At 49.1% G+C, this 27,480-nt stretch overlaps 1 protein-coding gene across 1 annotated transcript in view; it reads right to left on the bottom strand.

Moving 5' to 3' along the window:
• Window positions 1–27,480, bottom strand: part of KSR2 (kinase suppressor of ras 2) — a 388,766-nt gene that overhangs the window by 282,115 nt on the left and 79,171 nt on the right. The window contains 2 exon segments of the mRNA XM_026514966.4: window positions 22,504–22,654; window positions 26,211–26,351. Of these exon segments, the coding sequence (XP_026370751.1) occupies window positions 22,504–22,654; window positions 26,211–26,351 (292 nt within the window).

Here is a 27,480-nt window from a genome sequence, read left to right as displayed (position 1 = left end):
TGCCATCATAGAGCAACAGCGGCCACAGACAGCACGGAAATGAGGCGGTAGAGCTGTGTCCCAATAAAAGTTTATTTTAAAAAGCAGGCAGCAGACCAGATTTGGCCTGTAGGACACAGTTTTGTCAACCCCTGGATTAGATTATTTAATTAATATATTAGATTATTTACTACGTCTCAAAGCAGCATAAAGGAGATAGCCCATCCTTAGCAAGTCATTCTCTCTTTCAAAGAGATCTGGGCCAGGCTGGAAGAAGGAAAGGAAGGAAGAAGGAAACGAAGGAAAGGAGGGAGGGAGGAAGGGAGGGAGGGAGGAAGACTAGGAGGGAGGGAGGGAGGGAGCGAAGGAACGGAAGGAGGGAGGGAGGGAGGAAGACTAGGAGGGAGGGAGGGAGGGAGCGAAGGAACGGAAGGAGGGAGGGAGGGAAGGAAGGAAGGAGGGAAGGAAGGAAGGAGGGTTTGCCAGCTCCTAAGAAAGCCTGAATAGTTTCTGGATGATTAAAAAGATTTTCTCAGAACTCCCTTAGACCTCAAGCTTCAAACGCTTGAGGCAGCCATGAAAATAAGATCTAAATAAGCTACGAGCTAACGACAGATTCCTCCAAAGAGACAAAGGTGACTTCACAGGCTTTGGATGATAGAGGACATGGGTGCCGTGTGGGCTTTATTACCGTGTTTTTCTGTTATTATTAATACTGTCATTCCCATTGATAAATTCTGCCCTGACCGGTGGCTTAGGAAAGAAAGAAAACAGAAGAGAAAATTAGCTCAAGGGAAAAACCAAACTCGAAGGAAATTTAATTAAACAAATAGATTTCTTGACTGTAAAAGAAAAGAGATGTGACATGTCCCCAAATCCAACTTCCTCCGGTGCATGCCCCTGTCTCTAGGGGAACCAGTGGAGCATGAAAAACCCAAATACTTGCCCCAGAGCAAGAAACTCCCTGATATTATTGCCAATATGCCCTGGGCCGCGTTAAATCACGTCTGCCCAGACAGAGAACTTGTTTTGTTTTGCTCTTTCTTTCCCTTCCCAACAAATGCGCTTGGAGAGAAAGCTGGGGTTATTCCGTAGCTCCTTCCTCTCCCATCCTACTTTTGGGCTGACGATCTCTCTCCACCAACACTTGGCTATTTCCTTCTTAGACGGGAAGTGTGGTGCCAGCATCACACCCCCACCTGGTGCTTCTCACTAGAGACAGGCGAGGGACCCCCTCTTCTCTGCCTCCCTGAGATCGGGGCATGGAGCTCTGGCGGCTGTATTCCTTTCTTCGTCTATAAATTGGGGCCGTGAATGCCAGGCACTTCATTCACGTGGAAGACAGCATGCAGAAATGAAGTGGCATCGAAAGAGAAGGCCAGCCATCCTTGCAGGACAGCCGGAAGCATTAAATGAGATCAGACGGGTGAAGACACCGAACAGTAACAATAATTGTAGCTCAGTCCCCAGCAGCCACCATAACTCCGTGCCAGGCACTGCACTTCGCAGATTTTATCTCATTTCGTCCTCACAGCAAGCCAAGAAGTAGGAAGAGATTACTACAAATTCTCACTCCAGGAATGACGTCGCAAAGAGATCTGGGACTCGCCCGGGGCCACAAAGCTGGGCCCTCTCGCACAAGGCTGGGAAGACAGTAGGTGTTTAATAAATGCTGGTTAAAGCTGAGTGCCCATGTGAGCTGCACACTAAAATATCATTGTCTCTTGATGGCCGCAACCTCTCTAGACGGCTCCCTGGCAACCAGAGGTTCAAGGACTTTATTTCAACCCACAGACTCCGCCTCTTCTTTCCTAACGGCCCCAGATGATGCTGAGGCCGCAGAGACAGCCGTCACGGCCCCTTCCAACTCTCGGCCCTTGACAGCTGGCAAAGCCCGTCCGGGACCTCACTTTGTTCGGTCCTCATCAAGGTCACGGCAGGAAAAGAAAACAAGGATTTCGATTCTCTTTTTTAAAGGGAGAAACCAGAGCTCGAGCGATGTAACTTCCTTTGGTGACCCGGGGAAGTGGGCACAAGGGATTCAAGGTGGGTTTCAGGCCCAAATCCAAGGCCTCTCCATCTTGAGCCGTTTTTCCGCCAAGGGGATGGGAAAATGTCCCCTCAGCCCCAGTCTGCGAGGAGGCTGGTGGGTCAGAGAGAGAAGCGGCTGGTGGCCGTAGAATCCAGGAACATTCTGTGGCCGCAAGAAGCCAGGCACAAAATGCAGAGCAGGTGGCCAGTGGTATCCATGCTGACCTCTGTCCCTGCTCATCTTGATCTTCTGGCACCGTGACCCGTGTCCCCTGCCTGGCTGGCTGCGCCTTCTCCAGCTCGCTAACCATCCTGTGCTCCCCGCTCACACAGTCCTTCCTCCACAGCTTCACCCAAATGCCCAGCCTCATCCCCATTGTGCCAATGGGGACACCAAGGGCTGGAGGAGCACACGGACTTCCCAAGGTTACAAGCAGGTCAGATGCAGGAGCCCAGAGTTGGAGACCAGGGCCGTGCGACAGCACTGCTGGCACTTAGTGGGACGATGCTTGCTTTGTGGGATAGTCTGACCCTTTCTTCCTTCCTCTCTCCCACTCAGTGGCGCCCACCCCAAACTCTCAGCACGTACCTGGGCTCACCTCTGCTTGCCGACACTGAGGCACAAAGCCCTCAGACCTCAAAACTGGCTGTGAATTTAACTCAGCTCCCTGGGAAGGGAAACTATCATGCTGCACAGACAAGAGCGGCCACCTCACTGCGTGGACCCCTCTCACGTGCACCGCCTCACGGCATCCTCAACCCCGCCTTTCAAGGAAAAGACAGGGACCATTATTCTCTTTTGATTAGAGAGCCAAGGTCAGGGCAACAGCCACCTGAAATCACGGAGCAGGGCTCTCCTTCAGACTCCAGGCCTCGGCCCCACCTCCTCCTGCCTGCACCCCACCTCCCCTCCTCCTCACCTACCTCTCCCTCCAGACCCACCTGCTGAGTTGCTCTGGTCCAGTCTACTAACTATACACCAGTATCACCTGGACGTGGGCCTGCCTGTCGCCACCACCCAGTGGCTTGTGTTCCTCCAAGTCGCGTCTAAGTTGTGAAGCCCACGGGCTTTCTTTCAGCAGACCTCAGGTGACTTCTGCAGAGCACCTGGGTTATCAATAAATGCTACCCCCTTCCTTTCTCACCTTCAGAGCCTTGGGGTGTGGGGTAAACCAGCAGTCACCCGCCAAACCCCCCCAAACCTGAGGGCGAAGCTGACTTCAGGACTTGTCTAAGCTGTGCACCCTTGTGCAAATCCATCCACCTCTCTGAAGACCGCCTCCTCCCTTTCTATAAGAACAGGGCCGCCCCAACCTTACAGAGTCATGATTAGCATAGAAGGAGGCCACGCGTGGACAGTCCTTGCACACAATGTGTCTAGCATCACAAACGTGGAGCAATGCCTCGTACACAGCAGGAACAAGACGCTTCCGTGCAGAGAGAGACCCACAAAAGATGGGGGCAGGGAGGGGGTAAATCCTCCTTTCCACATGCATTGGCACCATGACTATTTAGAAAAATCCACTGGACACGAAGCCCTCCCTTCATAAGGAAACCCCCAATCTCCTCCACTCCAACACGTCTGGCCCCATCGTGATGTCGTAATGCCCCTGTGCCCAAATCTTAGCGTCTTGTCATAGAAGTGACATAAGCCAGGACCCCAAAGGATGCTGCTGAATGAAGCCCGAGGTCAGGGGTTACAAGGAATTCCATTTAAATTCCTCTTTTACATTCTGGTCTTTGGTACAAGGATCAAAGGAAAGCGGATGTAGTTGGGTAATGTTCTGGCATTTTCTCTACACACTAACTCCTTCTTCCAAAAGAAAAAAAAAAGAGGAAAGAAAAAAAGAGATAGGCATGCTTTCCCCTGGAATGTGTACGTTAAGGACTTCAGTGCTGAAAGTCTGCAGACAGCTTTTACAACACAAAATGGTCCAAAAAGATATTGCGTGAAAAAAAAAAAAGTCCAGAAAGATATTGCGGGCGGGGGGGGGGGATAAAAAAGAATTTTCAAGCTATGATCATTTGAAAGAAAGCTCATGTGGCAGATTTGAGGTTTGGCACTTGGTGGGCAAGGAAACAATATAATCAGCCCAGGAAGCAAGCAAGAAGTCCAAACACAGCCTGTCCCCCCGGAACCAAACGTAGCCGGTCCTTCCTCTGGAAAGTGCCCTGAACGTGCTTGGCTGCATTTGGGCCCTCCCCTGGGCGCTCTCAGCCCCCGTGTGCCCCTGTCTATGACAAATAATCATACTACTACCATATGTCGAATTCTCCCTACGGCATCCGAGCTGAGACTAGGAAGAAGGAGCCAGCCCATAGCCTCTGTTGCAAGCAGAGGAACAAAAGCAAAAGTGCAGAGTAGTTTCTTATGTTCAAAAAATCCAAAGAAAGTGCCACTGAGTTGATATCGAGGCTCGATGCCATAATAATGGACCATAATACCATCTGGAAGGCGCAGTGTGGGCCGAAGAGCTGTCTATGAAGATGGGGCATGGTTACCGCTGTCCGTTCGCCGGCCCGGTGTGAAGGTCAAACCTCAGACACAGAATCACTGGGGAAGGATTTTATTGACCATCCTTCCTGTCCCTGGGCATCTTACAGACCAGGACACCAGGCTCAGCCAGGCCATGTGGCTCATCCAGACTCCCATAGCTTGAGAAGTCAGGGCAGGGCTAATCCAAGCATCTGGCCTCCCGCCCGGAGCAATGTCCACTATTGTCCCCTTTCACGGAATCTTTCCTCAAGGAAAAAGATGTTGGGAGCTGTTTACCCGCAAAACTCAAGTTGTAACAAGGTCCCTGGGAAGAGAGGGGGAGAGAGAGAGAGAGAGTGTGTGTGTGTGTGTGTGTGTGCGCGTGTGTGAGGGAGCCACATCAAAGCTCCTAGCTTTCATCTGGTTCCTGTAAATGTGACTGAGGACCCCTGGGAAAATCTTGCTCTGGGCTTGATAAGCTAAAGTCCAACTCTCAACTCAATTATGGTTTTCTGTGCTTTTACAGACCCTCCGTCCGCAAAATCTCCTGGCTTTCGTCTGGCCTCAGAATACTTAAGTTGTCATCATCAGAGCCAGAGCGTCGTCAAGGCAGTGGCTCTCAGCCGGGAACTTTCGACAACATCTAGAGGCATTTCTGATTTCACAGCTGAAGAGTAGGGGGGTGGATACTACTGACATCTGGCGGGGAGAGGCCAGGGGTGCTGCCTGTAATGCACAGGACAGCCCCCGCCACGAAGAATTACCCATCCCCACATGTCAATGGTGCCCAGGCTGAGAAACCCCGAGCCAGCCCTTTACATGCTATGATCCCCAATATCTCCTACCAGGGACCAGAGATCTGGTGAGGTCCAATGTCATTAACAGACAATGATCACATTCTTAAGCCCGGCTGCCCCACCCCACAGCCTTGAGACCGTGCTCAGTGAGGAAGGACCACATGTAAACCCACAGATCCCCTGCCTAAAAGCCCCTTAGTCTAGAACCTTGCTCACTTTGGGGGGGATAAATATAGCTCCGTGGTTCTGTAAAAGACAATGGGAACTTGTCCAACGTCCCAAATATGTTAAAGGAAGACGGTGATTGTGACCATTTTTCTGCTCCAAAATTCTAAAAAGGTTGCAAAGCCCCCAATCCATGGAGCACCAGCACTGTCAAACTCATGGGCTCAGCCCGACGAAGTCGCGGCAAAACCCTCAGCTGCTCCCACCCATCCCAGAGCATGCTCCCCGGCTCTGGGGCCCCGTGGCCATCCAGCCCCCGAGGAACCTGCCTCCGTGACGAAGGCTGGAGGCAGAACAGGAGAACAGGGAGAGAAACCTTTGACTTGGCCCATTCATTTGGGTCATAGGATTTCCAACTCATTCCAGCCAAAAGAACCAAAGTCAGGTCCTGCTCACACAGGGGGAAGCAGCCCCAGACAGAGACGAAAGCCTACGTCATTTCACTTATTCCTCGTGACAACACCAAATGGTTAGGAATTTTGATGCCTGTTTCAAAGACAGGCTCTGATGGGGAAAGGGGACTGGAGCAGATTCCCTACCGCATGGGGTCTCCCGTGCCAAGCATGGCCATGTCTCTCTTATGTATGTGCCCCAGTGGCGGGCCTGTGCAAAGGGGAAGAGGTTGATTTTAAATCTGGCTGCTTCTCTTCTTCGCCTTTCTATCAACAGGCTCCAGGAAGCTCCGACCGCAGGAGTCACCCCAAGTCTGGCCCCAAGCTCTTTCGAGCTGTCTCCCGAGGAAAGGAAGCCACTGTCTCTTTGAGCTACCTTTGCATCCCGCCAGCTACTATTTGGAGCCTGCTTTGAAGGTTGCTCATACTCTTCTCTTAATTGGTCTTGCAGCCTGGCAGGGAGACCAACGAGAGATCGACAAGGACATGAGCCTTGCAGGGAGGTTAGTGGCAGCAAGACCCCGTCTGAGCCAACCAGAGGCAGGCGGGAACCTCGAGCCTGCTCTGAGGCCCTGCCGCTGGAAAAAGAGGCGAAAGGTGCCCCCCACCCACCTGCTTCCAGCCTGCCTGGAATGCTCTCTGGACGATACACAGGGTGTAAGCCCACACTTGCTTCCCGCCGGGGCTGGGCCCTGCCTGTCTCCTCTCTGGGACGCAGTTTTTCCTTATTTGAAAGTTGAGAGGATGAGACCAAGGTTCCTTGCCGCGGGCGCATTAATGTAGATCTTTCTCGGTGGCACCGGAGCAAATTCCTCGGAGGCTCGGCGGAAGGAAGATGCTCAGGCAGCACCCCCTGGCGGCCGTCAGAAGTCATCACCGCGAACCCGCGGTGGGACGGCGTGTCCAGGGCAATACACACAGGGAGGAAACGGTAGCCAAGTGTTTGCAGCTGACCAGCTATTGGACGCTAACTTCTCGGGTGCAGAGCAAAACTACAGCCCTGCCTCTCACCCCCTCTACCCCCCATGACAATGAAGGCTGAAGTTCTTTGGAAGGGAGAGCCTGAAAAACAATGTCAGCCTCAGTCACCGAGGGCGTCCTGGTAACCGATTACAGAGCCTGTCCGCCTCATTTCTCCTCCACAAAGTACCAGACAGAGAAGGGAAAAAGCAAAAGCGCTGAAGAAAGAAAATGATCAGATGATAGAACTAAACTGAGCTCCGGGCCCAAGGTCAGGGCGGATGCGGAGGTTGGAGGTGGCAACAGGTCCTCCGTGTGGCTGGGGGAAGGGAGGCCATTTCGGGTTTCCTTTTCCAAGTGAGGGGTGAAGTCAAGAGGGAGCTCGGGAGTGTGAGGCTCCCCCAAGCTCAGAATCCCATTGGGGCAGTGGGACACTTCGCAAAATACTGGCTGAACGGCCCCTCCAGAGATAATGGGCTGTGGTCCCCGCCCCCAGAGAACCCGCAGTCTGGCAGGGACAGACCAGAAAAGTCGGCGGCACACAGGACAGTGTGTGATGAAAGTGCCTCTTTTGGGTGAGACTGGCACAGGTTTGAGAGCAGGTAGACTCTACCATGTCGTGGCTGTGTGACCCTGGGCAAGTTACTTAACATCTCTGGGCATGCACACCCTTTGTGCCCTTCATTCCTTCCCCTAAGCACATAGTATTGTAAGGAATCAATAAAGGGCAGCTCCATGCACACGTTGTACTGCTGTGCAAACAGTAATTCACCCTCACCATTGAGTTCGCCATGGACAATGCCCCCCCTCCCCCGGGACCCCTTTGCTTACTTACTCCCCTCCTCCCTCTTGCCATCAGACTGAGATTTCTTCTGCTTTCGGACCATGTGTGCATTTGTTTGAGCTGACACTCATCTCTCACCTGGTCTTTTATAGCAAAGGTTACCAAACTGTTTCTGTAAAAAGTCAGAGAGCCAGTATTTTAGGTTTTCTGGGCCATACTCTGTCATAGCGTAGTGTGAAAACAGCCCTAGACCGTATGTAAACAAAGGGGCATGGCGGTGTTCCAATAAAGCTTTATTTACAAAAGCAGACAGAGGGTGGAATTTGGCTGTGGGCTGTTTGCCCACCTCCGTCGTAGACAGAATCCGCTCTCGTTATCTGCTCATCTCTAGCCCATGAGCCCATCACTGACATAGAGATAGAAACTGTCTTCCGCTCACTTCTCTCTCTCAAGGCAAATCTAAAAATGCTTCAAACTTCCGCGCCAAGGGCACAGTTTCCATGATTAAATTATGACAGTTCATTTGTTTGTTGATTCATTTGACGATACTTTTGCTACTGTGATGAGTACTTTATAGAAAACTAAAGCAGCACTGTGTTTGTGTGGGGTGTGTGGTCGGCGGAGCTCAGGGCCTGGCCGCTGCTGCTGGATGGCCGTGTGACCTTGGATCACTAGGTTCCCCTCCCTGTGCCTTTTTTCTATCATTTTCTTTTTTCTTTTTTCTTTTTTTTTTTTTTTAGTATTTACTTATTTATTTTAGAGAGAGCATGCACGCGCATGCAAGCAGGGAGAGGGGCAGAGGGAGAGGGAGAGAGAATCCCAAGCAGACTCCTTGCTAAGCATAGAGCCCGACACCAGCCTCCATCTCATGATCCTGAGATCACGACCCCGAGATCACCGCCTGAGCCAAAACCAAGAGTAGGACACCCAACTGACTGAGCCACCTAGGTGCACCTCTCCTGGGAAAGTTCTGAAACATAAGTGAAGTTTTCCTTAAAATCAGCTTAGGATAATACCTGATACTTAATATGCTTTTAATCATTTATTGTTATTATTTTTGTTGTTACTAAGAGATGGCGCCTGCGACGTTAGGAATTTGTAATCTGATTTGGGAGGTTTATATATCAAAACAACTGCAAGATAACTGCCAAGATGAGAGCATGGGGCAATCAAGGCAGGCTTCCTGGCAGTGGTGGCATTTAAGTTGTGTCTTGAGGCATCATTAGAAATTGCTAAGCCATGGAAAGGTTTACTTCAAAACATGCAGCCAGGAGGTTTTCTCTTTTGAACAGATGCAAAGAAGGTGTTTAATAGGGCGCCTGGGTGGCTCAGTCGGTTAAGCGTCTGACTCTTGGTTTCAGCTTAGGTCATGATCTCAGGGTCCTGGGATCAAGCAGTGTCAGGCTCTGTGCTCAGCAGGGAGTCTGCGTGAGGACTCTCTCTCCCTCTGTCCCTCCCCCTGCTCACTTTCTCGCACTCTCTCTCTCAAAATAAATACATAAAATATTAAACAAAACAAAACTGCCTTTTCTTCCCTCTTCCCCGAACAGTAGCTTGGGCACTTGTCATACAGGACTCTAAATCTATATTCAGGAAAATAATTAAACAACACAAAAGGCCACCTGAGTGCAAAACAGGACTATAATGAACTGGAACCATCTCCTTGTTTCCAGTAGTGCTATGTCAGAATACTGGGACATTGGGGAGGGGGAGAGCAGGGGGGGAACAGGAGGGTAGGGCGGCAAATTTGGTTCCAAATAATACTAGCACCTGAGAACCCTTCTCTCCACTCCCCCTGCCCTCCCCGCTTCCTCCCGCACCTTCACTGAACTTTTCAAATATAACCACACACCCAAGGATCAGATACCCACTCTCTCCCAGAACCATTGCTAAGATAGGGGGACTAACCCTTGAGAACGGGGAGCCTCCCAGGGCTCCGAGGAGGCTCCGGGGACTTCGGACCTTCCCAGCCACACCCACCTCAGGGCAGTGTCCCAGCTCTGCAGCTCTGGGGTTCAACCTGGAGGGGCAATGTGGCTCCCCACGAGCACCCCCAAACACCCCACAGGAGAAAGGGCTCGGCACTGAGCAGCAGGAACAGGTGCTGCCGTTCCGACCCCAGCTCTGCGGCAAGCCGGAGTGGCCTTCTGCTGGTGGCCTCAGTTTTCCCACCTGTGAAATGGGCGCTCATCCTGGTCTGCCCACCACTCATACATCTGTGAGGATCAAATAAGGTCATCTGCAGGCAGGGGCTTCTTAAAACTGAACGTGTTCTGTGAATGTGCAATGTGATTGCTATTTAGTATTTATTTAGTATTAATGCTTAAATCATGTCTTTTTCTCTCATTTCTGGTTTCAGTTGCTCCACCCCTGCAAGCCCCCAGAGGCCTGCACACTCCAGCTGAGCAAATGGTAATACATGGACACCCACCCCCCCGCCAAGGGTTAAGGAGAAAGCCATCCCCACCTGTAACCCAGGTTCCAGCCCTGGCTCTGACACACTGCTGTGTGACACTGGCCAAGGAGGCTACCTCTCTGGGCCTCAGTTTTCTTACCAGTAAATAGAAAAAATAAGCATATAAACCTCATGAGGTTGTTGAAAGGATTAAATGAGCCAGGGAGGACTGTCAATTGTCCAGCATATCACTTCTCTCAGTAAGAACCCAACCAGTATCTGCTCTTACTATTATCATGGGCCACCATCATTCACTTAATCACTCAATGACTGCTTGTTACTCGACAGTTCTGAGCCAGGCTCTGGAACAGTGCTGGCATGGTAATTCTCCAAGTGGTATCCCCAGACTCGCAGCAGCACAAGAACCTGGGAACTTCTTAAAAATGCAGGTGACTGGGCACTTCCCCAGACCAGCCAAAACAGCAAGTCCAGAAGCCCTATTAGAACCACTGTTCTGGAAGATTGGTAGAAGAAGGAAGGGAAGAATGAAGGGGGGTAAACAGAAGGGGGAATGAACCATGAGAGACTGTGGACTCTGGGAAACAAACTGAGGGCTTCAGAGGGGAGGGTGGTGGGGGATTGGGATAGGCCGGTGATGGGTATTAAGGAGGGCACATATTGCATGGTGCACTGGGTGTTATATGCAAATAATGAATCATAGAACATTGCATCCAAAACTGGGGATGTACTGTATGGTGACTAATATAACAAAATAAAAATTATTAAAAAAAAAAAAGAACCACTGTTCTGGCGAGGAGTAGAGAAACAAACAAATAAATAAACAAATAAGAACCATGAATAAAATAAAACAGAGTAAGGAGATTGTGAGTGGCTAAGATGGACGTGGGACACTCCAGGAAGGTAGCATTTGAGCCAAGACCAAAATGACAAGGAAGCAGCCACGGACAACATTCCAGGCAGAAAGGATGACCTGTGCAAAGGCCCTGAGGCAGGCTTTTCAAAGAAAAGCAATTAGGTCAGGGTAGCTGGTGCGATAAGCTAATGAAGACATCTGGAGATGAACCAACTGGGAGCCTGGGGGAAGGAGCTGGGGTCTGATCCTCAGATGTAACAGTCCGTTTGGGTCTGATTCAGCTCATCTGGTTTAGTGGACACGGAACCACAATCCTCAAACAGTACAGCCCCTGCAGACTACACAGTACAAGTTCAGTCTCAGTTCTGTGCCCAATTCTTCTGCTCTGTTACCTCCCAGGTGCAAGGAATACAGAGAGGGAGGACCGTGGCTCGGATCAGAGAGGACAGCCGGGAGCCACGGTCTCTTTGTTCTCACTGGGGGTTCCTACAAAAGCCAGAGCTGACCGCATGAAGTGGCAGGGGGCTCAAGAGAGGGGCCAAAGGTGGCCTGCAAGAAAGTAAAAGTAGCAGCTATATCGGGAAGGGCAAATGAAGCCCTGGACAAGGTTTCTCAGCTGGGGTTCTGCTTCTCTGGCTGTAAGACAAAGGCCAGGGGCAGGATGGGCGGGGGACTGACTTAAAAAAAATAATAGTAAAGATAATCATAGCCGACCATGTAATAGGCATGCAATTTGCCAGACATCAGGCTAAGGGTTTATTTATATTAACTCCTTTCTTTTCTGGCAACAACACCATAAAGAAGATACTACCAGCATCCCCATTTTACAGATGAGAAAAGTAAGGTGGAGTTCAACACGGAAAGTTGAGGCCAAGCCCAAGACAAGCAGGACTAAGGCATGAAGAAGGAAGAAGGGAGACTGACCAATGGATTGAAACTTGCCCCAAACCAGCTCCATTCATCCTTGACTTATGAGTTGAATGAAATCAAATCAAGACAATTCCCTTCTTAAAACCCCTCCAACAGCCTCCTAGTCTATTTCAAAGAAATCTAAGCTTCTTGCCAGGGCTCCGAGGCCCCTGAGGAGTTGGTCCCCACCTGTCTCCCCTTCCTTGTACCTTCCATCCTGCTGCACCTGCTCCCTGCTCTTCACTAGTGTATTGTCAACTTGGCTAGATGCTGGCACCCACGTTTCCAGAATCCCCTTCTCTGTAGGATCCCAGGTTAGAGTTGGCCAACATGGTACAAAATGTGGGAGGTGCAAGAAGCAGCAGCTATGATGCTCTGAGACGTGGGTTAGGGACAACAGGAGACATTTTCAGAGGTGCTGGTCTAGTTTATCCTTCTTTGTTCCCACTCCATGGCCAACTCTTCATCCTGAAAGTGGGCCCCGGTGACCAACAGTGACCTCAAATCCAACACCAGATGCTTCCCTGCAAACTCACAGAGGCAACAGCTCCAAAGAACCAATAACCTTCCACAGGCGTCAACTCCAGTCCCTCTTCTTGGTTCCCCTGCCACAGATGGACATGCTGGCTTCCAGAGGTCTCCAACAACCCAGGCCGGCTTACCCACATCAGGACAGGTTAGAGACCTTTCTCCGAAGCTTTAGTCTCCTCTTATGAACTTTTACTTCCCCAGTTCTTCCTACAGTTGTATAAGGTCTGTACTTCTATGATAAATTCATTTTTCCATTATACTCACAGTGGCTCTACTCTCCAGTTGACCCTCACTGATACAGTTACGAGCAGAAGGAACCCTGTACCCGTTCCAGAACTAGTTTCTAAGATACCTGACAGCTTCCCCTTCCTCCTTCTTAGAACGCTTATTCCTGCTATAAGAAACCCAAGCCACATGGAAAGACAATATATGGGTGCCCCAGAAGACAGCCCAAACTGACTCCCAGCCAACATCCAGGGCCAACGGCCGTCTGTGTACAAGTGCCATCTTGAATGGTCCAGCCCAGTCAAGCCATAATGCATGGAGCTAAAGAACTACCCCGCTGAGCTCAGGCAACCCAGAGAATCATGAGAGATAACAAAGCAGGTGTTGTTTTAAGCCACTAAGTTTTGGAGTCACACACAGCAAAGAGTCACCAGAGCACGTGCCGTGGTTCAGCCACGAGGGCCTTCTTTCTGCTTCTTCAAAATGCTTTGGAGATTTGCATAACCCATTTGCTCTTCTCAAAATGTGCTTTCCCCCATCTTCTCATGTCTGGTAAATCTTCTTGTCATTCAAGGCTTAGTTTAAATGTCACCTTCTCAGAGAGGCCCGCTGTGACGGTCTTCTCAATGGGTTGACGTGGCTAAGCCGGAGTCCCCCAGGTACTCAATCCAACACTAATCTGGGTGTTGCTGTGCAGGTATTTTGTGGATGTGATTAAAGTCCGTAATCAGCTGACTTTAAGTCAGGAGGATTATCCTCATTAATTTGGATGGGCCTGATTCAATCCTTCAAAAGGCATTAAGAGCAGAACAAAGGCAGACAGCCACTCCACACCAGCCAGCCCTTCCTGATGGCCTGCCCCACCTGCCCCAACAATCGCATAAGGCGATCCCTTGCACTAATCTCTTAATATATTTATCCTCCTGGTTCTGCTTCACTGGTAAGCTCTGACTGACACCCCCACTGTGGCCACCCCATCAAAGCGAGGTACCTGGTCACCCTCATGTCACCCTATTTTAATTCTCCGCATAAAACCAATCACCATTTGTCATTTTTCTTCTTTATCATTTTTCTCAATATATTCTAACAGCGGCATCGTCCAATAGAACCTTCCGCAGTGATGGGAATGTCCCAGAACTCGGCTTCTCCCATAGGTCCTAGCCACGTGCAGCTCTGGATCACTAGAAGGTAGCTGGTGAGACGGAAGAAGTGAATTTTTTATTTTATTTCATCTTAATGCATATACGTTTCACTCACCACGTGAACCCAGAGGATGCTCGATTGGACAGCGCGGGTCTAGAATATAAGGTCCATGGGAGCTGGAAGCTGGTCCAGCTCTCACTATGTCCCTAGTCCCCCGCAGTGACTGAGACAGAAGTTCAACTGGTATTCACCGAGAGAATGAATGAGCCATTTGTGTGTAAGGCTGCCTTAAGTTTCTATCACTTGCCCTCAAGAGACCCAACGTGTGCTCCACGTGTGTAAGGGGTTCCTGAGAACCCACAGCTCAGGGCTGGAGAGTGTACCAGGAGGGAAAGAGAGGACGTCAGCTCTGGAACACACCAGACACTGCCGGCTTTGGGAGGGGCCCCTCTCCCTCGGCCAGCCCAGCCATCCCAAAGTTAGAAGCAACTGGGACAATAGGGCAATCAAGACCGCTCTTCCTCTTTGTTCTAGTCAAAGGGAAGGCTGCGGTGAAGGCAGGGTTCTAGTGGGCTTCGTTCAATGCCCAAACTGGGAAGGAGCAAGAGAGCATCTGAGGCTGCCTATTTTGGGGCCATTCTGCATCCTGTTTTTTCTCCTCGCTGCCAGTCTTCCCCCTGGACATGCAGGAGGAGGAGCCGGAGGGGGTCGGACAAAGTAAGCCACGGGGGTCCGGGGGTACCTGCGTGCCGATGGCACCCTGGCCTCCTCGCTCTCTCTGAGATGAGGGATAGAAGCAGAAAAATGTTCACCTTTAGCCCAGAAGGCTGGCCTACAGCCTGCAGAGCTCCGATAAGGATCGAATACGTGCTGGCTGCTACATTCTTCAAGGGCCTCCTGACTGCCTGGACATGGCCCTGATAATTAATGTCAAGCTCAATGATGAGCACTAGAAAAATCTTGGGAAAGAATTTGGTAGAAATTCGAAAATGTTTATTATCTACCCCCAGCACGTCCCTTCCCCCTTGAGCACAAAGCATATAGTCATCCGCTTCATACAGCAAAAAGGGCCGCTTTTTCTGCCCACAGGCCCTGTCCCTGTGCTACTTAAATAAACCTACTAGGTTGCACCCTACAACATCTCGAGAATTCTTTCTTGACCTTTGCGCTCAACAGGCCTTCCACCCCTGCTGGTCCCCAAGCCTCATCCTGCACTCCTGGAAACTCGCTCCAAGCCACTCCCCCATTCTACAGCCAGAATGTTTCCTTGAAAACTGGACAGCGATCCATGTGTCTCCTGCTCCACTCCCTGCGATGCCAGCTCCGTGCCATGGTCCACGGTGGACGCCAGCCCTCCTCAGCACCCACGGTCACACCGGTCTCTCTGTGCCTAGCACGCTACCCTCTGCCTCCTGCCACAAGGCACTCCAAGTGCTCCCACCACCCCCCAGTCATTAGGAGAACTCCTCCTCCTGCTTTGGGTCTCAGCTCCACCCTGAAGCCCTGAGAAAGTCCCCAAGCCCTGGAATCTAGCACAGTGCCTGATACATACCGAAGCATGATAAAGAAGTGTGGAAGGAAGGAAGGAAGGAAGGAAGGAAGGAAGGAAGGAAGGAAAGAAAAGGAAAGAGAAAAGCAAGGTCTTCCATGATCTGGGACCTGGGTTTTTTCCTTGGGAAAGAGAAGATGCAAATGACTGCCCATTATTGGTCTGAAAACAGCCAAAAGCCCAAGAAGAGTAGGAACAAAGAGGAAACAGAAGAGAAAGAAAAGCACAGCATCTGTACTCTGATCTCTGAGCCTTGTCCCCTCCAGGCTCTTCTCTGATAAGCAGCTGTGATCCAGAGAGGAAAGTTCAAGGAGCCAGCCTGTGGTTTTCAGGCCTGAGGCCTCCAGTCTGGGGCTGGAGGGGGAGCAAATGGCAGGAACACACTCTTCCAGCAACAAATCCAATTCACCCTAGGACCTCAGCTCCATACTGACCATGATGGAGAAAATGGGGCTGGGTGCCATGGAAAAATTGCTTGGGCTTTAATGTTTTTGGCCAGGGGAAAGGTGGGCCCCCTCTAGAGAATAATCAAGTCAAACAGAGGAGGAGGAATAGGTTCTAAAGAAGCAGCAATGTTGAGGGAGACAGTGGCTCAGAGGGAAGGGAAATCAGAGATACAAAGAATGAGACACATAATTAGAAAACTGAAGGCCAGGGGCCCTTTGGAGAAATAAAGAGAGGAGGATGTCAAGAAGGTAGAGGGAAGAGAGTTGGGGGCAGAGAAAGGAGAGAGGGTGATGGTGATGGCAATGATGATGGTGGTGGTGGTGATGATGGTGGTGGTGATGATGGTGGTGGTGGTGGTGGTGATGATGGTGGTGATGATGATAGTGATGATGATGGTGGTGGTGATGATGACAATGATGATGATGGTTATGGTAATGATGATGGTGGTGGTGGTGATGGTGGTGGTGATGATGATGACAATGATGATGATGGTTATGGTAATGATGGTGGTAGTGGTGATGGTGGTGGTGATGGTGATGATGACAATGATGATGATGGTTATGGTAATGATGATGGTGGTGGTGGTGATGGTGGTGGTGGTGGTGATGGTAATGATGTTGGTGGTGATGGTGATGATGACGATGATGATGGTGGTTATGGTAATGATGATGGTGGTGGTGGTGATGGTGGTGGTGATGGTGGTCGTGGTGGTGATGATGATGGTGGTGGTGGTGATGGTGGTGATGATGGTGGTGGTGATGGCGATGGTGATGATATGATGGTGGTGATGGGTGGTGATGGTGGTAGAACTTCAGTGGAAATGGTGATGGTGTGGATGGTGATGGTATGGATGGTGATGGTGATGATGGTGGTGGTGTGATGGTGATGGTGCTGATGATGGTGATGTTGGTGGTGGTGGTGGTAATGATGTTGGTGGTGATGGTGATGATGATGGTGCTGATGATGGTGATGATGATGGTGGTGGTGGTGGTGATGGTGGTGGTGACAGTGATGGTAATGATATGATGGTGGTGATGACGGTGGTGGTGGTGATGGTGCTGATGATGCTGATGATGACAGTGGTGGTGGTGAGGATGGTGGTGATGATGGTGATGGCGATGGTGATGATATGATGGTGGTGATCGGTAGTGATGGTGGTAGAACCTCAGTGGAGATGGTGGTGATGGTGGGTGTAGGACAGGGACGGGGATGGTGCTAATGATGACGATGACAATAATGGTAACAATAAGGCTCATCATGACCTAATCCAAGCCAGGCCCCGTGCTTTGCCTGTACCAACCATCTCATGTGATCCTTCCAACAACCAACGGGTGGAAATGATCATCTTTATCGCACTACTTAGGAAACTAAGCTCTGAATCCTGAGATGCCATCCTGAAAATCATGTAGCTGGTAGGTGACAGACCCAAAATTGGGCAGAACCAGAGTTTGTCCAGATTCCATACTGTTAGCAAATAGTGAAGGCCTGAGAGGGGGAAAGCAGAAAGGAAAACAGAAGAGGACGGAGGCCTTCTCTGATCTCACTATTTAATAGGACAACCTGCCCCCTATTCCCGGAGGGCACTGCCAACCCCCTGAGACTGCTCACTTTTCTTTTTCTTCCCCCCACTGCACTTATTCAACATACTTCGCAATGCACTTGCTTAGTACGATATAACACGCCGTCTCCCCACTCCCCGCTAGAATGGAAAGCCCTGGGGACAGACCTCTAAGCATGCATTTTCAGAGATCAGAACCATGCCTGACGTATTGCAGGCATTCGACAAATTTTGTTGAAGGTATGAATTTTTTTTGGTTTCAGGCCACATCTGATATGACAAGAAAAGACTAAGGTATCATGGCTTTGGGGTCCCCTGAGCTTGTTGAAAAGACAAGTGAGGGGTCTTTGGTTTCAGGCTTAGGCAGATCTAACACGCACTGAGAAGGGAAGAGGGGTCCGTTCTTTCCTATCTTGGGGGGTTCTTGGACACTGGGAAACAAAGATACCCCCAAAACCCAAGCAGAAAACTAAGATTAGAGTCACACGTCTAAAATAAAGCTGCCCCAATGTTCTAAGAGAAGAGACAGACAGGCAGGGAGCACACTCTGGGCCAGGCACAAAGCTTACTTGTCTCCATCTGTTTCTGTGAGTTTCTCAATACAACTTGTATTCCTACAGCCATTTCACAAACATGTGTTGAGTCACCAGTACACACCAGAATTTAAAATATCTGACTTCATCGCTGTAAAAGACGCCAGCCCTCCAGCTGAGAGCTGGGGCTACCGGGGCGAATAAAGATGGGATGACGCTTAAGAACAAGTCTCGTGGGAAAGACACTACTTTGTTCCCTAGTTTGGGATAACATTTTTGGTTAAAGTGAAGGGCAGGAAATGATGGAATCATCCAGCTCCCAAGATAGTTAGAAGCTTCTAGGAACCAATGATCATATTTGAGGAAAGATTTAGAAGGAGGACGGGTCAAGGATGGCTCGCTGCTTCCCCCTGGTGGAGAGCAGTAGCAAGCACATCAAACAGCTTCCGGAGCCTTCCCCCAACAGGAACACCCGTAGCCAACAGCTAGACTTGTAACTGCACCTGCCCTCTGGAGGTCACAGTCAGATGAGGGAGGGAGGCTGGGAAAACGACAACCACGGTAAGGCATGGTCGGTTAGTGCAGAAGCTTCATTCATTCAACAAAGTGCAGAGGCTCTGAGGCAGGAGTTGGGCTTGAGAATAAGCAGGGATTCACTGGGAAAACAAAGAGAAAGGGAATTCGAGGCAGTGGTGCTAGTAGCAAGATGTGAAATCCATGCCTGATCCAGAAAGCTCTAAGTAACTAATATAGACCTATCCAACAGTTAAGGCTCGAGGGGGAAATGTGCACTGTTGTGGTTCCAAACAGACACCAAATCCTGAGCTTTCTTTGCCATCCATGTACTTTAAGCTACTGGTGATTTGCATGGGCTACATGTGGAAAAAGATGCATTAATTCAGAAATACTGGGGCCCCTGCGTGGCTCAGTCATTAAGCGTCTGTCTTCAGCTTGGGTCATGATTCCAGGGTCCTGGGATCAAGCCCTGCAATGGGTTCCCTGCTCAGCAGGGAGTCTGCTTCTCCCTCTCCCTCTGCGGCTCCCCCTGCTTGTGCACTCTCTCTCTCTAATAAATAAATAATCTTTTTAAAAATTTCATTTAATACAGAAATATTTACTAAGTACCTACAGTGTACCAGATCATTGATATCAGGCCTGGGAATAAAATGATGAGCAAAAAGAGGTCCAATCCCTGCCCTTTAGCAGCTTACGGTCTGGTGGGGAGACAGGCATCCGTGTCTTTTAAAAAATCACTCCCCCCAAAAGATTAAAATTTAAATTAAAATGTGATGAGCAGCCCTGCTGTACACAGGAAGAACAGAAGTAAAGTATGACACAAAGGAATTAGGAGCTGGGTGTGTAGACAAGACGGAGTTAGGGGTCCCCAGAAAAGCAAAGATGAGATACAGCTTTCTTAACATCAGAGAAGTCATGTGAGGACCCTGACCCATTTTGTGATCGATGTCTGACCAGCACTACTCACACAAGGACGGTTCTCGCAGAACTTCCCAGGGTGCATTAAAATTGCAAGCAAAACAAAACAAAACAGACCTCGGCAGTTAATGATTTTCAGGGAACAAAAGAACGTAAAAAACAAACAGCCACTACCAAGCCAGGACATAGTCTGACCACAGCAGAGACAATAAATCAGCGATAAAACTCCCAGTGCTTTTTCACAAGTCAAGAGTGACCTAATGCCCACTCTTGTGTCATTTTTGCAGGATTTAAACCCCTTTGAGCGTACAAACACAGGACTAACTGGGGCCAGAGCACTGACGATGCCAACCCAGGCTGGCCCATGACTTCAACCAACTAGGACCTGGACTCTTGTCACCTTAGGATGACTTTTGCCCCAATTCTAGACGGAACCGCCCTTTGCCAAGCTCCTCCGTGAATACGCGTGCATCTGCAGCTTAAGACACCCCCAATTCTGTTGTTGGCAGAGGCTGTGCTTGGAGAGCTATCTCCCTGCCTCCTTCCTTGTAACCAGTAATACAAAGTTCTTCGCTTCCAACACCTCCTTGGGTTGTGTTCAGTGTAATGCACCCCACATGGAGCTGAGTTGAGCTGCTCCCATGCTGATGGCAGCACCAAGAGCCGTAGGATTTGGGCAAACGTGCAGCACTGTTGTCAAGGTCCCAGTGGCTATAAGGCTGGAATCGGAGGCAGGACATTGTAGACGGAATCTGAGCTGCCTGGGAAGAGTTGGTAGAGGCAAGAGGAGGAAGGTTGCTATCCCAAAATATGTCCCTTGGCATAAGCGTTATTTTAGGCTGATTATTTTGAAGAAACAGCAAACGGGAAGCTCTGAAACCCGAGTAGAAGTTACACTTTTGTAAAAGACATTGACATTGATAAAGGAAACCTCCATCTATAAGGGTGTCTCCAACTTGGTATCAGAAGGGTGACTCTTAAATCTCTAGAAACTTCTATCAGTGGAGAAGTCAGAGACTTCTGTACAACCACCTTCCCCTTGTTAATTGTGCTTTTCCTGGTCACCTCTCGTAACTGCCTCCCCCCGCCTAACCCTCTCTTCTGTCTTTAGTTAGAGATGTGATTTAAGGTGATGTCCTGGGCTGCTCTGAGGAGTTACCCAGTTTCCCCAAAGCTTTTCCACATATACAGGCGGTATCCTGTTAGTAAACCTCTGTTTTCTCCTATTAATCTTTTATTATAGGGGCCGTCTCAGCCTAGGACCCAGAAGGGTAGAGAGAAAAAAATTTTCCCCCACCAGCATCAAAGAGATCATTGTCTCTCAAACCATGGCTCACAAGCCATAAGTGAGGTGTGACATGAAAGTGGTGGGTCATTACCCGCATTGGGTAAGTGACACAGAATGAAATAGAAAAGAATGCAAAATTCCACGCATAGTAAGAATGAGTTTGATGGTAATTCTCTATTGCACAAAACTCATTTCAGGTGTGTATGTGCATAGCGGTGTGTGTGTGTGTGTGTGTGTGTGTGTGCGCGCGCAGAGTTGACATGTAAATCCGATTCATTTCTGTGCAACTTGAGTCAAACTGAAAAACACCAGATTAGAGGCCCTCTCCAGGTCTCACCCAGCCCAGGATGTCACCAAGGATGCATGCTCAGCCTGTGGAGGCTTGACAGAAACACCTGTCTCCACTTAAAAGAACTTCCCCAAACTCTGATGGGAAGATGTAAACTCGGAAAAGCAATTAAGAACCTAATCTCAACGCTCACTCTCATGTATTGTAGGAGGCAGGGGTCGAGGAGCGAGGAGAGGCGTAAACTGATACAAACTTTCTAGAAAGCTACATGGTAATGTTCACCAGACTATCTGGAGACATTTCTGTTTGTCATGACCAGAACTGGGAGGAGAGAGGATGATACTGATACCTCATCACTGAGGCCAGGGATGCTGCCAAGTATCCTTCAGTGAGAGGACAGCCTCTGACTCAGGGTCCCTTTTGGTGATGACCACAGCTTTGGTAAGGATGTGCTAGCAAGAAAGAATACAAAAGGGAGTGCACTGGGGATCTGGGCCAATGACCTGTTTCAGATATGTCCTCTTTCATTCCCTGCTGTATCCCAGCACACGGTAGTCAGTAAATACTTGTTGAATGTCCCATGCTGAATCCCTCAAAGACTTCTGCGGATTAACAGCCCAGCCGCCTGACTGTTCAGACTGGGGCTCTACAGTGACACCTTGTGGTGGAAACTGAAACAACCATGCAGAGGGACCATAGTTTGGTGTGTTTGCAGAGCTGATCCCTTCGGACTACAAAGGCCCCAGAATTTGTGGGGAAATCATGAAGCTAGAGAGAAGCAGGCAGCCTCAAGAGGATGATATGTGATGTCCTGCTAATAAAGGCAAACAGGAGTTTGAGCAATTATTGGGAAAGATCAAAGAAAGATGATGTGAAAAAAGAAAAAAAACAGGCCCAGGGTGGTGAGTTCAAGCCCCGCGCTGGGGCCTACTAAAAAAATAATTCCCAAAATGGAGTCATTCACCCCCACAAGACAGCAAACCCAGACTTAATTAGTTTTAACCTCTCAGGAAACAATCCTTTCTTTTGTTTTGCTAATAACTCCCTTGCCCCGCTCTCCTGCCTATAAAAAACTTCTCCTGTGCAACTTCTCTCCCTGTTAGAAGGGATTCCGCCCCATTCACAACTGCTCTCCAATTGATCTGGTTGAATTTTGTTTTTCGTAACAATTTGGACCCCAAGCTGATAAAACAAGTCACAGAGGTTATTTAATTAGATGGGGGGGGGGGGGGAGTCTCAAAATGCACATGGATAATCCTAATTCTATTGTTTAAAACTAGGATGCACATACCCATTTGCCTGGAAGAATTACACCAAAACTTCTTACCAAAACGACAATGGTATGAATGTCTATTGTTTATATAATTGGATGTGGACCCAAAACGCAAAGGCATTTAAGAATGTCTAAGGTACAAAGATCACCCAGGCACAACTTGGATTTCCATAGCTGGGCCCTTATTACCCAGAACCAAATGCCCTACACCGCAGCACTCCTTTGAGCACAAGCTTCCAAGAGCGGCCCTCACCACTTCTGGCTCCCGAATCCCCTCTTTTCTCTGCTCGTGAGCGGTGTTTACCATCCAAAGCTGACTGGCTCATCCTGGCCTGCAGCGCAGGCACAGAAATCTGGAGGAACCGAGGCCGATGTGTTGGGGACAAGTCTCCATCCCCAGGGCCTGCTCACCTGACATGTGGACGTTCCGGAGACAGGACAGGGAGGCATTGAGACGGGCGCACTCCTCCCGGTTGGCTCCGTATTTCTCCACGGTCTCACACACCTGCTCATCTGTCATCTCCAAGAGGTCCTCCAGACTCAGCTGGCCGGGGGTGATTTCCTAGAGGAGGGAAGAAAGGATGGTAAACACACCTCCGGGGCCCGGAGGGAAGGAGAGCGGGCTAAGCCTCCACACTGCCCTCTAGCGGTACTTAGCGGAACACCGGGCCCTGTGTGGAGGGCCGCTGGACGGACCTGTTGGGTCTCTGACTCCCGGGTCAAACAGGCCCGGGTTTGAATCTCAGCTTTGCCACTCATTGCCTCACGCAAGTCACTTACCCTCTCTGAGCCTCACTTTATTCACCTGTACAATGGGAGTCTTAAGTGCACATATTTTGTAGGGTAGCCCCTATTGTTAGCACAGCCAGTGCTCAGTGGATGGTGGTAGTTAATTATCTGTTCCCCTTGTACCTTCTGAACTCCTTATGGGCAGTCTCCACTCTCCTCGTCTTTGGATGGCCCTCTGTGCCTCCTGCTTAGCTTGGCTTGTCCCCAGTACAGGGTGAACTTGGAGCAGAGCAAACTGGATAGCCCAAGTCTCTTGATGGCTGTCGTCCCCAGCCACACATTCTAGAGTCTAGACTGGGGGTTTAGGAACCCTAAGGGGCGATAAGCTGGAACCCTATGGGTAGCGCAGTGCTGGAAATGAAATTGGATTTGTGTCTGAGCCCCACAGGGCAAGGCTGTGCTTTCTAAGACAAGTGGTAAGGCTGGGGTATAGCAGGGTGTGGGGACAGGGACGCCTCTGGAGAGATGGGCTGAGAACAGAAAAGGTGGGATTTCCAGCTATAAATGTCCCTTCACCACCACCAGCAGCCACCAACCCCCTTTCCCAAAACGATGTGTCCCTGGACCCCATAATATAGATACACCTTGAAATTGGTCAAACTTTGATATTTATGCATCTTTATGCATTTATGCATATTTATGCATCTACATCCATGTATGTATATAAAACGGAGAGCCTTCATTTATAACAGCTAAATGGTATCCAGTGTTTTTACATATATTATTTAAATAAGAATTTTAGATACTAGATACCTAGAGATTCTAGGACAATATTGTGGGATACTTCTGCCCTCTTGTGGCTATATCTGTGTATTACAACAAAATCAGACACCTTCCCCCCTCCCCACAATCCCCAATACACAGACATTAAACTGGCAACCAGAAGGAGGAAAACTTCTTTCCCCACCTCAAAACAGATGCAGGGCAAAAGCCAGGAAGCCAAATCAGTGCCTTTCCAACTTACTAGGGCACGGAGCAGGAGAAAACAATACTTGAGTCATTTAGAGCTTTTTTCAAATAGAGACACATGGCTCGTAAAGCCCACTTGAAGAAAAGAGATGGTCCGGGATCAGAAGGTACAAAGCAAATCACATTAGAGGAACTCATTCACAACCTAAAAGAATTCCCCTCTTTGCTGCAGGGTTTACTTGTGCCTTTTAATCCTATCATTTACTCCCCACTGAAATTTTCACTGAAATTTGGGGTCACAGAAAAAAATCACAAAAGTAATAACAACATAAAAAATGGACAAAGCCTGAAGAAACCCAGACTAACCGAGCAGATGTGCTTCCGTTCAATAAAATGATAATAGTAAACGAGAAATGAAATGGATGGCACACTGTTTTAAGCGCTTTTCTTGGGTAGTACTTTCATCATCATCATTAGTTGATAATTAGAACACTAAAGTTCAGAGAGGTTAGCTCACTTGCCCAGGGTCCCACAGCAAGTAAGTTTGAACCAAGGCTGTCACTTTGCAGCCTTCCCCCTACTGCTGGTTCCTCCTCAGAAAGGGGACCTCTGGTGGACTCATGAGGGAACTTCAGGCAGAGAGCTGGAACCCCAGTTCCTCCCCATCCCCTGGTTGGTGGACTCAGGATTCTGACAGACTAAGGTAAGAGCCAGAGCTGGGGCATCTGCAAGCCAGGAAAATGAGCAAAACTGCTAACTAGCAGGAGCCTGCAGGATCCGAAGGGGCAGCAGAAATCAGGTCATTGCCACCAGATGGGAATCCAGCTCAGGGTGTTCAGCAATTCGGCTTTTTAGAGAGAAGCCAGAGATCTGGGGGGTTTTTATGCACACTCTTTAAGCTTTTAGATGTTGGCTCAAAAAATGTTTTGCAAATACTATATCGGACAAAAAAAAATGTCTGTGCATCAAATACATCAGAACACCTTTGGGGCCACCAGGTTTCAACCCCTGGCTGAGAAGATTGTGTCTATGTATTCACCCTGCTTGATAAATAAATGGTCCCAAAAGCCTCTAAAAAGTGGATTGGCCCGTGCAAATAAAATATACTGCCTGTAGCTATATGTGACCTTTCATTTTGAGGCTATTCACATGAAATCTCCATCCTGGGAATGAAATGAACATAGAATCATACACCATCTAGTGCGCACACATGGGGTGGGGGTGCGGGGATGGAGGAACAGGTGGGTCCTCCGTCTAGCTCAGGATCTGGTGGGTTCAGGCGAGTTCACATAGAGGTCAAAGTCTGAAAAACACAAAAGTGGAAGACGGTCTTCCGGGCCTCTTCAAGCAAGAAGAAGGGTGCAGCGTGAGAAACAGCACTTGGTCCTGCAGGCAAGGGGGCACCCCCTTGTCTACCCAGCTCAGCGAGTCCCCAGCAACAGAAAAAGGAGGAGAAAGCACAATGCTTCCCACCTGCTCCAGAGTCCTTCTGAGCTGCATTCTCCTGCCAGCTCCATCCACTCACTATCAGCGGAAGGAAGTCCCTTCATCTCTGAGCCTGATTCTTGCTCTGCACAATGGGGTAATTGTCCCCACCTCAAAAGACCATTGTGAGCATCTGAATAGTCTCAACAGTTGAGATCCTGGGTGTAAAGCCCTTAGGACAACTCCTGGCCCCGAATATTCAGTGACCGGTGTTGTTAGGAAGGACTGGACTGGTCACTGCAAACAGTGGGGACCTGGGACCCAAGAGGGTAGGAAAACCTCACTATCCTTGGGATTTTAAGGATGTGGTCCACTCCTGTTACTTCCAAAGCTTTCAACAAAAATTACAAGCTGACATTTGCTGAATGCTATTAGGTGCCCAAAGGTGAGCAGAACATTTTAGATGGACCATCTCATTGTATCATTCTAGCTACTTCAGAAGAGGAGACAATCATTACCCCCGTTTAACAGATGAGAAAACTAATGCTCCCAGTAAGTGTGTCGCATAAGGTGGCCACTGGCCGCATGCATTAACATTAAATACAATTAATAATTCAGTTCATCAGTCGCATGCACTAATCACAATTCAAGCATTCAAGAGCTCCCTGGGGCTGGCAGCCTCTGCATCAGACAGAATAAATATAAGATATTTCCATCATCGCAGAAGTTCGGCTGGACAGCCCCGGTCTAAAAGGTAGCGTGACTCGGCCAAGGTGACTGAGCTAAATGAGTGGCAGAGCTGAAAGAGGGTCCAACCGAGAGTAGAGCCGTACTCTTAACAACCCACTTGGACAGCATCAGAGATCCTCTGAGCCCGCATCCAACACATATTAATGGAGGGCCTACTATGTGCCGGGCATAGGCAAAAACCCGCTGTGCGAGGGGCTGGCTTCTGGCCGGTTAGGGGCAGGGAGCAGGGGGCCATCTCCGGTCACCTCCAGGACTTCCTTGCGCACATCGACGATCCGGAACCAGTGCCGGAGCTGGGGGAAGCCGTCCAGCTCGGCGTTGCGCTCCTGAAGGGCCACCTTCTTTTTGCAGGACAGCTGACGGCTGAAGTACTTCACCAGCTTGCTCTGTGGAGACACAGATGAGGACACAGGGCGGGTCTCAGAGGCACGGCCACGGGAGGATAAGCCAGCATCTCCCCACGGCACCCTCCCCGCCCGAACCCCAACCAACCCCTATTTTAAAGACTGGTTTAACTGCAGGGAGGAGGGGTACACAGGGGTGCCACTTTCTTGGGGGGCCTTTTGGCTGCAATCATGTATATTTCCACTGCACCGATCCTTGGACCCAAGGATTCCACTTCCAGGAACTCACCTAGAGGTGCCGTCCAGGGCAAGATGACTGTAAAAGAGTATTTCCTACAGTTCTAGTGGCAATGGCAAAAGATTGAAAACACCCTGAGGGTCCATCAGCAGGAGACTCATAAATGCAGGTACATACACACAAGGGAACTCTACGCAGCTATAAAATAAAACGCCGAAGCGTGCTATGTACTGACACAGAACGATCTCCGAGATGTGTTGATACATAGAAATACTCTCCCACACAATGTCTACGTTTATGTATCTTTGTAAAGGCCGACACTCTCTGGGAGGATTTCTAATATTCTAGGGAAGGGAAGAGGGGGGTGGGGAAGAGGGGTGGAGGAAATATTTTTTTGTTTGTTTTTATTTTTTTTATTTTTAATTGAAGCAGAGTCAACATACAATATTATATTAGTGTCAAGAGTACAACCTAGTGATTCAACAATTATATACATTTTGCAGTGCTCACTACCAGAAGCAGATAAGCATAGTGACATTTGTCACCATACAAAGTTATTACAATGGTATTGCCTATATTCCCAATGCTGTACTTTTCAGGGGAAGAAGAGGTACAAACTTCAGTTATAAAATAAATAAGTCAAAGAGATGAAAAGTACAGCAGAGAAACATTTCATTGAAATCCTTTTGTACTATGTGAATCTTAATTCACATGCAAATATTCACAAATTCATGAATACTTTTAGAATGAGTTGGACAAGAACTCATCCTATGAAGAGATGCCATGACACAAGAAAGGAAAACTAGTTCCGTAAAAACTAACAGCATTTGGCACCCATCTGTCACTTACAATGTGTTTCTAAGGACAGTGCTGCTGTAGGGTTTTATCCTAAAGAAATAATTAAGAATATTTACAAAGCTTTGCTCTAAATTG

The sequence above is a fragment of the Ursus arctos genome, unplaced genomic scaffold (assembly GCF_023065955.2).
Source record: "Ursus arctos isolate Adak ecotype North America unplaced genomic scaffold, UrsArc2.0 scaffold_34, whole genome shotgun sequence".
Taxonomy (NCBI): domain Eukaryota; kingdom Metazoa; phylum Chordata; class Mammalia; order Carnivora; family Ursidae; genus Ursus; species Ursus arctos.
Note: the sequence above shows the minus strand (reverse complement) of the source record. Positions and strands in the feature narration are given on the sequence as shown.